Raw genomic sequence first — 11531 nt, 5'->3', positions numbered from 1 at the left:
AGATCCGTAGCTGGGAGCTCAAAGCAAGGACGTAGATCCTTAAATAACCATGGCGAGTGCGCTACGAGCGGCGAATTCGTGTCCAACATCATCTTTTGGGAGGAGGCCTTGATGCGATTTAATTGTTCGAAATTCTCCACTGTAAGATCTTCTGTAAAATCTTCTTCAATGACGGGTGTTCCACACGTTACGATGGGAACTATTTTAAGGTCGGACAGACGAAGAGCGGTCGCGAGGGGCAAGCGATAAAGCGATTCGATGGCTCATGCGGCGTTAGTCCCCGCATTGAAAAGTCCTGTTAAAGGATATCGCGTTGCATTAAAATTCGTTCCTCGATAGGGCGCGCTTTCCAATTCCACTGAGGCTTTAACCACAGGCTTCCGGACTCACTTCTTGCATGAATATGTATCAACAGTATCTGCTGTTCTATCTATAATGGTTTACACCAAAATTTCGTTTTCCTGAATCCCAGTTGCACAGTTTGACGACCTTGAAACTATCAATAGTTACCCAAAACGCTGTGCTAGATACGCTTCGGGGCGAAGCAAAATTATGTCATTTTATTTGATGATAACTGGATTCCGTTCTCATGGGTAAAAGCCTTGAGAAAAAGAACTACTATAGTTGAAATTGATCAGACTGGTCCTGCATACTTTTTTGCCTTTATCAAGTTTATTAGCTTGCTCGAGGCACACATCGCTCGAACGATGGCAGAATTGCCGGAATCATCAAAATGTTCGATGCACATAGATGACAACATAAATAGCTTGATTATGCTGTTGATATGGGGTATCTCGACTATCGTAACTTAATTTTTTGAGAAGCAGTCGCTAGCGAGTTTTCCCTCTGTTAAACGTACCAGTCAAAGTACTTCGATACGTATGAATGAGGATATCGTTCAGACATCAAATGCCTCGCCCAAAACCTCACTATTTAGTCCGTTCTCAACTTCAAACGGTGGAAAACAGACTTAAACTTTTGGTTTGATTCTTACACGCTGGCCCGATAGCAAAAATGTTCTCACCACTTGCGTCGGACCTGTGTAATTCAAAAATACTGTATATTTCCTCTACAACTTTGTATAATTATACTAAATGTAGTATCTAGGTAGATCTTGGACAAAAAAGTGGTTGGGACTCAACGTATAATCATGATTAATCTGTACGATACTTGCAATGACAAAAAAACAACTGATAAAATATCATACTTTATGCGATCAAGCTGTGACCAGGCCAGTAGGTGTGCATGGAAGAAAAAGCAAGTAATAACATAACGAACGACCAACAAGATACTGTCAATAATGCTTCGATCTATACCAAATATCTGTTTAACAAAAAAAAGTGCTTTCTGCTAGTATAGTCTTGTCTCAGGACAAACCTTAGAGCCTAAAGATGTTTTCCTCGCACAAGTATGGTGAATGCGAAACTGCGGTCGCATTGTTCCCTTGTAGGCTCATAAGGGATCTACCCGATCCGATACGTGTAAGAAGAAAAGTGTTCTGATGTACGCATCAAACTGGTGAGATGTCAAAGATTAATTGCAATCCGAGGACCATCGAACTCAGGAAATCCTTCAACATGTCTTCTATCATTTTGCAACCGAAATAAATAGCTCTCAAGTAAGAATTTTGGATAATGGCTGGCGGTATCGATCCTGAAGAGATTTCTTTCAAAGGAAAATTAATTTGTAATGTGCAATTACAATCTTCGACATACATAATTTGCAGCAGAGAATCTAACAGCAAGAAAGTTAAACATAAACTTTTAAATAGCAACTTAATGATAATCAAGTACCATGGGAATGGAAAAATAAATACGCCTAACCTACCGTGCTGGTTTGTAAAGGAATAATTGTCTTATTGGCGCATACTGTGCATGTATACATTTGAAGGGTTCAATTCTGCTTTCTCTGAAATCCAAACACCACCAGGTAATGCACTGCAAAAGCATAGGGTGAGAGGCAAAACGCTCGAGAGAGGATTTTAGTTTAAAGCTGTGATCATTATTAGCTTTTTTCTATTATTGTCGTGTCCTTGTCGTGTACTATTGTTATTTCTGATTTTGTTGCGTTTGTGTAAAATTTCGTAAATGGAAATAGAATTGGATAAATTATTATACGAATAGGAACATATTTCGGCCACCGTCAACCGATAACACATCTTAGCCATAATTGTCTTTGGCTGCATTTGTTTCCTTATTTCAATAAAATTGTAAAACATAGAGATTTGTTCAGATATTTCACTGATCTTCACAGCCACGTTCTATCTTAAGGCTAACTAAAGGCATCTTGACAATTTAGCACGTCTACTATTATTAGGTTTAAGCTTTCAAATGGCGCCAACGCCGACTCCACGTTGCTCATATTACCCGAGTGGTACAAGCCATCCAGCAAAAAAACGGTCAATACTGTTTCGACAACCCAATATTAATATTGTTGTTTTTACCATATGCAGTAAACCTTTTTAGAGCGACCCCTGCTTAATTATTTGTTTCTAATCCATGCTCGTGTTTTCGTGACAATATCCTACGCCTAGCAACAAAGCATGGTAATGAGGAAGTCACCAACGTGAAAGAAGCTTTGTAGACTGTCCAATATCGTTTAGGTCGTCGGAGTGATGAGCTAGGCCTATTTTCCCACTTTAATCGCGCATCGAAGATAAATTACTTATATGAAGCTAAATCGTCAGTACATAGCTTATCGCCAAGCATTTTGGCTGGAGCGGATTTGACCTTCGTAATAGCTTGGTAGGTAACGCTATTGATTGCTAACGTGTTAGGCATACATTGTGGTCTGGGTTCGAATCTCGGCATTCGTTTCGTGATGACTGAGAGCCATCAATCTGCCTAACGGCGAGGTCGAAGGTAAAACTCGAAACGTAGAAATTTGGTTAAACAAAAGCATCATTTGGTTCAAGAGATGCTGTCTGGCGGCAGATATACACATACCAAAAGTCGACCGTACGATTCAAACGCCATTAAACGGATTATTGAATTAATAAAATATATTCTACTCAGCATAACATTAGATCATCTACTAGGTAAATCAGTAGACAAGCTAGAGGCAGCGAACCTGCAGCGTTCACAGAAAATTAATTACAGTAAAATCCCTTAACTTAACTTCGTAACAATTATTTAAAATTTACTAATCCTCTTTTATGAGGCCATAATATAATTTAATTAATTTAGGCCATTATAATTGAAAATGAACAAGAACAATTTGATAAATAGTTTATTAGAAATACCCAGATTGGCCTATTATGATTTGGTTATCTTGCTATTCTGTCCTTTTAACATATTATCGCATCCAGCTCCAGATTAATCGCAACTTCAACTCGTAATCGAACTTCCTCGTTTCATTAAAGCTCGTGCTCTATTTTTTTGACTGAACGGCTTCTAACACAGTTTGCATATAGACATTTCTTTTCAACTTTAACGACACGGAAAGATATGCCACGATCGTAAAGTTTGGGAATCCTGAAGATCTCGCAGCATTTCAAATGTCGCCCTATGCCTCAAGACGGATCTAGGTATCGCGTTTGAATATTCCCGCGTAGGCTTTATCGGCTGCCTTGGCTGTCAATAGTGCTGCTACGGTGCGTAGTAGAAGTACCGTAGCAGTGTGAGTTCGCCGCCTTGTCAATCCCGCTATTTGACAGTGACGACGAAATAATTTTGTTAGAAGCGCGTTTTCAGGGGCATTCGAATACGTCGAGTAGGAAGTGATCAACGGACCTGGCGGCTGCGTTTCATTGGTCGATGATACGGAAGATATGGGACCGCAGTATTATTGTCACAGTGCGTATGACACATAGTAGAAACATCTGCAGTTTGGAACTGTCGAATTTATGCGACGATGAGTCTTCGGTAGGTCGACAAGAACAACAACAGCAGCAGCTAGTCACATCGTGTATGTTTCACGTGAACAGGATGTTCTTGCGTAATGCCAAATGCAGTTGTGTCTATCTATTGTGTACCATTAGGTTTCGTACATCTCCCTCGACCCATATTGCTGAAATCATTTAGTATTTCAGCAGAAAGTCTTCCAGTGGTGTGCATTTTGTCTCGAATGTATCTTCAGGTGATTTAAACATTGATCTGAGTAGGCAGAATCATTTGCTCTTTTCGGGTCAGAACTAACTATTATTAATAATAAAGTTCTACACAATTTTCAGTATTATCATTGACAGACGGTGGCCTATTACACGACTGGACACAGTCACTAAGTCAGTTTAGCCATTTTGGCCCATTTTGTCCCTTAGCGCTGTTGGTTTCAGTTCAGTTTTCGCGTGAATTACAAATGACTTCGCGAAGGTTAATAGCAACGTAAGCTTAAGCCTCATGAGGTGCTGCGAAAAAAACGAAACATCAATCGTTATAATATAAAGTATATTTGCCTTTATTGTTCCACATTTAGAATCGCAGCAAAGTTTATTTTAACGCTTCCTAGCCGGAACCTTGTTGAAGATATCGACACTCGTATAGCAATTGCTGCGGTGTGTTGGATTTGATGAGATGATTTCCTTTCGTAAGTGTTCCTTGTCCTACTTGTGTTTGTTGGGCATCGAAAAACATGGATGGCCTAGCAAAGAAGCGTCGAAGAGCTAGCCGAGAGGCGAATTGAATCAGTCGATACGACCACGGGACAAAATGCACGTCGAAAGAGAAAGCTCGGCGAATCAGATTGGACGGCGTTGAGACCGAAAAAAAACTAACAACAACCTCTTCTAACTAACAACAAGGTTTCTTGCGCCACTTTTGCTCTAACAAAATCTGCCAGTTTAATAAATAGTTAATTTAGTTTCAGTGCATTTTGAAGTAATTAATTTGAGGCAACAAATCCATCACGAAAAGGAGCGCACGAACGCTTACGCCTTATGCGACAATCAGTTGAATCAAATCATAAATTTCTCATCTCGCTAAGTGCCACCACCCCTGAGATATCGGAATATTTTGTAAATTCTGCTCGTTCACGGTTATGCAGTGGTTAATGGTGCCGATCAATATTTATATTAGACTTTTTCGTAATACGCACGTTTACGACAATCGAAGACGAAAGCGTTTCATTGGGACTATATAAAAATGATTAGCGTCGCAAGGAGCGCAAACCTTGTATGGTGCCTGTAAGATGCGAAGAAATTTAGGTAGTGCACCAAACGCTGTTTCTTATAATATTTGGCAGAAGGTTTGTTTTACAAAGATGTCCATTCACTTTTTGCTTTCTGTTCCTTTTAGGTTCTTAGATACTCCATAGATACTTAAAAACGATCAAGCAGTGCAAAGCCGACTCCAGAGCTTTCGTTTCTTAAAGGATACAAGTATTGGCGATGGTGTTCGCGTGATCTGAGAATCCGAATACCCCAAACATCAAACCACACCATAGCACCGTTCGAGGATCCATGGAGAGTTTGTCGATATTTTCGTCTTACTAGTTTCTTTATTCTCCCTTCCTCCATACAAGCTAACCTAAGAACCTGCAGCAGCGACGACCTAACGTTGCTGGCACTCCTTTTCCGCTCTACCTGACGCACTGTTCCGTGACGTTGGCTCATAAGTTTTGTTGAAGTTGAAAGCAGCTGCCCAATATAGTTAGCTGTGCTGCTGTTCAAACTAAATAATATGCCTTCTTTTCAAATAAGCACGCTCTGATTGGCCGGGACAACCTGGCTGACGCAGCAGCAATAAAGACGGTGCAGACTCACGCAGCCTATGATCGATACCGGCAAACCGCCGGCGAGATAACTATAATTATCATGACACAGTCTGGCTCGCACTGGGCGGACCGTAGAAGTAGGAAGGATCCGCAGGAAAAATCGAATAAAGGCAAGGGCAGAACCCCACTGGAAAAGGAACTGGGGCTGCAAGTAGTCCCGTCACTTGACCAGCCCAGGTGCGTTGCAAGTGCGACGGAAGTGAATGAGGAATATTAAGGCAGAAGTTGAAGGTGAATCGATTGCCGAACGTCAAACCCTGTAGCGGATCTGCGCTTGGTAACCAATAAAGTGGAATGAGCTACCGGAGTACAGGCTACTAGTTTGATAGTTCTGCGGTATGAAATGCGACGCTTCTGATTCACTAGCTCATTTTTAATTCGATTGAATTTTTTATTTTTGAGCGGCAATATTTGAATAGTGTGCACGCAGATTTGCTCGGGTATGTCACTGCAATTTTTATCCCAGCACGATGGTCACGGGAATGAGTGATCAAACAGTTTTTATAATAATGATCGTTATCATTGTTCGAGCACTTATAATGCTATGCGAACCGTTAAACTTACGGCTCTCTTAATTCTATCATTTTTTGTCGCTTGATGTCGCCCGAAATGGGTAAACCAGCAATCAAACCATCGTTTACGATACGTCTTACGATACGCGCACATACCAAAACAGTCGTTCTACCTCGGCGTTATTGCCCCGCGTGTTGTTGCCTGCGATAGTTTCTAATGTGTTTTTTGCCTGTGCATTGAATCAACGAGAACCGATATCTTTTCTTGACTTCGTCTTTTTTTGCCGTTTTTCTGTAGTTTTCTTATTTTCCTTTTTTCCCTCTTTGTCTCTCGCATCGAGGCTTTTAAACGATTCGGAAATGCTAGAAATTTTTTGGTAACATTTTTTTTCTTACATGACAGCAAAATCGAGGGTATGCCTACGACAATGCAACTGAGCGTTATGAAGGAGAACGTTTTGATGATTGGTCTGCCTCCACACCTAAAATTTAACCGAAAAATGAAAACGAAAAAAAAAGATTGAAGCTTCGATGCTAATGCACAGGCACGCTGTGCAGGGCGTAAACGTAGACATGAAGGCATGTTGGCAATAAATGTGAGTGCGAGCCAAAATAACGATAATAACAAAAAGTCGTGTGACAGACATCTCAGATAAACTAGGCGATCGAACGAATTGTTGCAGCCGGAAAAACTGAATTATTGTCATTTACGGTAACTTCGGTTCCTCTGGACAACACGGTGATCCCGTTATCTTTGCCAACTTGTCACGGCGTATGTGCTTGCAGTAAATACTATTAATAGTACGGAGGGGGTTGCATAGGAAATTTTTTTAAAAACTGTTTTTGTAGCGAACGGTAGCTCATCCTCATTGTATCCCGTGGGTAAAGGTCTTAGTTTAAGTTAAGGTGTATGTGTTTGGTGTAAAGAAAATGATCTTACATGTAAAATTATGAATCAGATGGAAGGCTTTTATCAGTCACCTATACAACGCTTTGTATATTGTCGAATATCTTTTCCAGTTATAGTTTTCTGTCATTTCATCTATGATTTGTACCACAAGCATATCATTATATATTGGCCAACATTTGAGGCGTTATTGTCTTTCTCCGTATCTTCAACACTTTCATCAGCCTAAATATCTTATAACGGCAGGGAGCCACGACGTCTATTACGACCTATGCGCACAAGTAGCTCAGAATTTTCGTCCGTGCAGTCAAGACAAAGGTCGACAGTTAATGGATTTCGATTTTTTGCCACGCCTAGTGTCTCAGAACGATAGTAATGTCGATGCGTCGTCAAGTGGCACGATAGGCGTTTTTTTCACTTACTAAAATGATTGCTTGATAAACTTAAGTGCCTTTGGGTTCAAATGTTTCACGCAGAAATGAAGGTCTTCTTCGAAGGGTGGTAGTGGTTGCAATGAGCCTGGGTGTGCGTTCTCTATGAACGATCTGATCTGATAGGCAAGAGACAATGCTCGAAACTGTTGTATTGTAGAGCACTAGGCGACACGTTGTATGCCGATTTTACTCGACGAGATGGCTAGAGACGAGATGAATGAAGACCAACTAAATCCCAAAGGTCATATCCAAATGACTTCGGACGGTTTGACCGTCTGCAGCGGATGGTTTCCCGTTGCAAGCTGCGTATAGCTAATAAACTGGCGTAGAACGTTCGCCTTTCATACGAATTGAAGCTAGGAGAAGAATATGGTGAATTGGTATGCGTTAATTGTACGTCTTTAGGTAACTGTCTAGTGCTAAAACAACTAGATTGTTTACATGTAATAGACTGTTTTATTTTCGCCAACTTTCGTGGTGGGCTATAAAAAAACTAATATTCCACTGTTTCGTAATCTGCCTAGTAAACGTGCGATGTATTCTCTAGAAAACTGCCTAGAAAACGTAAGCGATGAGAAAAGATGCGTTAAAGTTGTTTGAGTCAAGTTCGTAGTACGTTTGCGCCGTTTAGCGAGAAAAAAACTAGCGCACCTGATCATCATGCTCGATTTATGCGCTCAAAAAAAAACCTGTCAAAGGCTTCATTCTTCCAAAAAGAGTTCTGAGATCGCTAGCGTACACAACAGAATACTTATAAAAGTATTCTGTTTCATTACTATAACGTGTTTTTTAGGTGAAGTGGTGGCCCCAGCTTATGTGTATCTAACGAAGTTTACGAAAAGGTAGGCATTTGGACGTCTCTTCATATGCGTATGTTTAAAAATAGCGCGAAATTTACCACTGGCTGTTCTGTTGTTGCTCGCTATGTGGCTACAGACTATTATCGTATTTATCCGTGAGCTCGTTACATAAAATTCTTCGATGAGGGGGCGCTAAAGAACGCGAGAGGGAAAGAAAGCAATGGCTAACCATTGAGAGGTTGTTCCAAAAGAGATGTATTATTCGCGAACAACGAGTATTGCACGCAAGGCACTCGGCAATGCCTAAATATTCTTATAGTCTGTAAAGCCTGTCGTGTCCTAATTATGGCGATGTGTTGCGTACTCGGTTACCTAGGCAAGTAGAGAACGAAGCGGACTGGTTAGAAGAACAAGTTCGATTAGTTCGGTATCGGTCGAGAGTCGGTTGGCTAACCAGAGGAACATAGCCCCAGGGTGGGGATATCTGTTTGCGTACCCCGTACACGTAGATGAGGAAGGGCCTGCATGGGCCAAAGTTTGCTTAACACATGCCGGTGTTGCGGATAATAAATAACTGTACTAACATATTTTTTAAAAGCTCTTTTAATAAAATAAGTTCTCCAGAATTCGGTCATTTTCGACAAAATGAGGCGAGCTGTATATATGTGAAATTGGTAAGAAGTGCGTAAGTACCGTGACTTATGTTCATCATTCGACATGTACAATATACGAATTATCACTTAGCTGAATTGTACTTCTATTTAGTGTTTTCCAATAGTGCAGCACTTGTCTCAAATATCTATGGGGTTTTCATACAATATATAGTTGAATGTACTGACGTTTGCAAACTAAGTTACTTCTATAGCCTTTCAAAATATGGTTTTTAGAGAAGCGAAACTCCGGTAGAAGAACGTGGTGCTTATTTTTCAACGCAACGTGTTCCATACGACACAAAAAAGCCATTAATTAGCCATTTCACGTAGATTCCTCTTTTGCAATTTGCTCAAGGTAAAAGTCCAGTAAGGTGAATTTTGACTCGTGACAACCTAAAAATTCAGAAAGCTTGATAGTATTAAAATTAAAGGATTGGCATTAGGTTGCAAGCAAAGGGAACGCAGTGGCCCATGAAACTTTTATTCGAACTATTATAATATACTGATAATTTGTTTCCAGTCGTTGTGGATCGTAACAGGCCGTGAAACATTACCACATTCGTATGTTCCTGCTACTTTATGTAAGACAAGCAGTATATCACAGACTATCTGATTTCCTGACGATGCTGACATCCGCAGTTAATCATTTAGGAATCATAAGGGCGGTATGAATTACCTATGTTCATATTTTTTTTTATCAAACAATTACTTTGCCAGTCAGTCAGATAGGCTATGCATATAGGCTAGATAAACAATACTGAGACAGTTCGCGGTCAGTTTTCTCCTATTATGTTGTCGCTATGTTTAGTTGATATGAATCCACAAAGCCCGCCTTAGATTAGCGATTCAGATAATGACATTGCGCATGAGTTGACTTTTCAAAGTTGGCAACGATAAATTTAGAGTTTATTTATAAATGGCCCTTATATCTGCTTTGTCAACTGGTTTAAAAATAGATTAATTTAAGACCTAGACCACCATGCAGCTTCCTGATCTTATGCAGGGTAGAGAAATATGCATATTGCTTGTTTGACACGGTCGAAACATTTAGCGCTAGATGTTTTTATGGGAACATTTAGGCTAACGGAGGAACGTCGTGAATATGGACTGTCATAAGGGCACTGGTAACTAAGTGCTGACTAAAGCAACCCATAGTGGTTTCTGAGCTGCGGACGTCAACCCAATGAAAAGGCTAGCAATTTCGATTTTCTTGCCAAAATTTTCAAGCGTGAACACGTTCACCTGTCTTGGCTTTATTGAACTACTGAAGTACATCTCAATGAATGATTGCTCCTTGTATATACATATATCTATACATATATATGTATATATATATATACATATATATATATATGTATATATAGACACACACACAAAAGAAAGTTTCTTCTCAATTCAAGTCATTTACATCCGTGTGGCATAAATCTATATATGTATACTGCATATGTAACTGCAGATAAATTAAATAAAATAGCAGCATTGTTGTTTGCGTATGAATTTCTTTTACAGCCCAATGTCTTTCCAGACTTTACTATATCAGCTCCGGGTTACTTCAAGCACAGAACTAACTTACAAATGACACTGCCAGTCGTAGTTACGTTGCTAAGCCGACCCATAATCACGAATAACACTGGTACTTCCATCTGTGGTGCACTGCATACTTCGTATGTGATATATTCTTGTTTCGTAGCATGTCGCAAGCTTTTGCTGGCATCGCCCTAACTTAGGTACTGATAACACGTTAAATAAATTACGATAACGATTAGAGTTGAAAATTGAAAAACATCTTCTTCGGGTCACTTACAATTACACAATATCATATCACAGAAACCAGCGTGTCTAATTCTAATCCGCGATAACTCGTTCGTTGCTTGTCGTCCTACGGCAACTGTTTTTTTCCCTGTAGGCGATTGGTTTGACGAAGGGTTCTCTATCAGATAGTCATCACCTAAATTACTTTTATTCACACTCAAATACGTTTCGCATCGATCTCGTACGTTTTATGTGGTGTCGTATAACGAGTCTTTTGAAGTTTTGGGTGTGACTCACTTTTCAAACCAGCGGTCTAGTCCTACTAGCAACAGGGCACTTTACGGACATACGCACACAGTTACAGTCGTCGATATCTGGCCTTTTTATGCAGAGCGGGAGCTAATTAGAATAGAAACGTATGACTGAAACCGAAGCTAGGCTCTTATTATAATAATTTTCCATTCAAAACCATGCGTTGGCTCTTTTTTCTTTTTTTTTTTTATAATTTGACCTGCACACAAGCCTCCGTTAGTACAAGCCTGTCAACTAAAGTCGTTGTCAATGACCGTTTTCTTTAAATAATCCGTTATGTAGTAAGACGGTGCACTCGGCGTTAATGGAACGCAATGGAGTTCGAGACGGCGAGAAGTCACTGTCACCACAAGGCCTGGTTAGGATTTAGGCTAGAGTTCCGTTTTCTTGTTGTTTCTTTGCTGTATAAGCAACCTTTGCAATAAGGCATAACAATTACGGGTTCTATATAT

The 11531-nt window shown here is 40.1% G+C and overlaps 1 protein-coding gene across 18 annotated transcripts in view; it reads left to right on the top strand.

The window, feature by feature from the left end:
• The first annotated feature begins 3592 nt into the window (after nucleotides 1-3592).
• LOC111246818 (uncharacterized) overlaps nucleotides 3593-11531 on the top strand; it is a 55411-nt gene continuing 47472 nt past the window's right edge. For 11 of the 18 annotated variants that reach the window (XR_015318840.1, XR_015318844.1, XR_002671814.2 and 8 more), the window contains exon 1: nucleotides 3593-3863. Coding sequence is in view for 5 of the 18 variants with exons in the window: in XM_086977100.1 (XP_086833226.1) it covers nucleotides 3853-3863 (11 nt within the window). In the remaining 13 variants the exon portion in view is untranslated. Of the gene's footprint in view, nucleotides 3907-5231; nucleotides 5887-11531 lie in introns of all 18 variants that reach the window. The other 7 variants (XR_015318836.1, XR_015318837.1, XM_086977099.1 and 4 more) reach the window with 4 other exon arrangements.

This window comes from Varroa destructor, unplaced genomic scaffold (genome assembly GCF_002443255.2).
Source record: "Varroa destructor unplaced genomic scaffold, Vdes_3.0 BEIS01000001.1, whole genome shotgun sequence".
NCBI lineage: Eukaryota > Metazoa > Arthropoda > Arachnida > Mesostigmata > Varroidae > Varroa > Varroa destructor.
The sequence above is the reverse complement of the archived record's forward strand: the minus strand, read 5'-3'. Positions and strand labels throughout refer to the sequence as shown.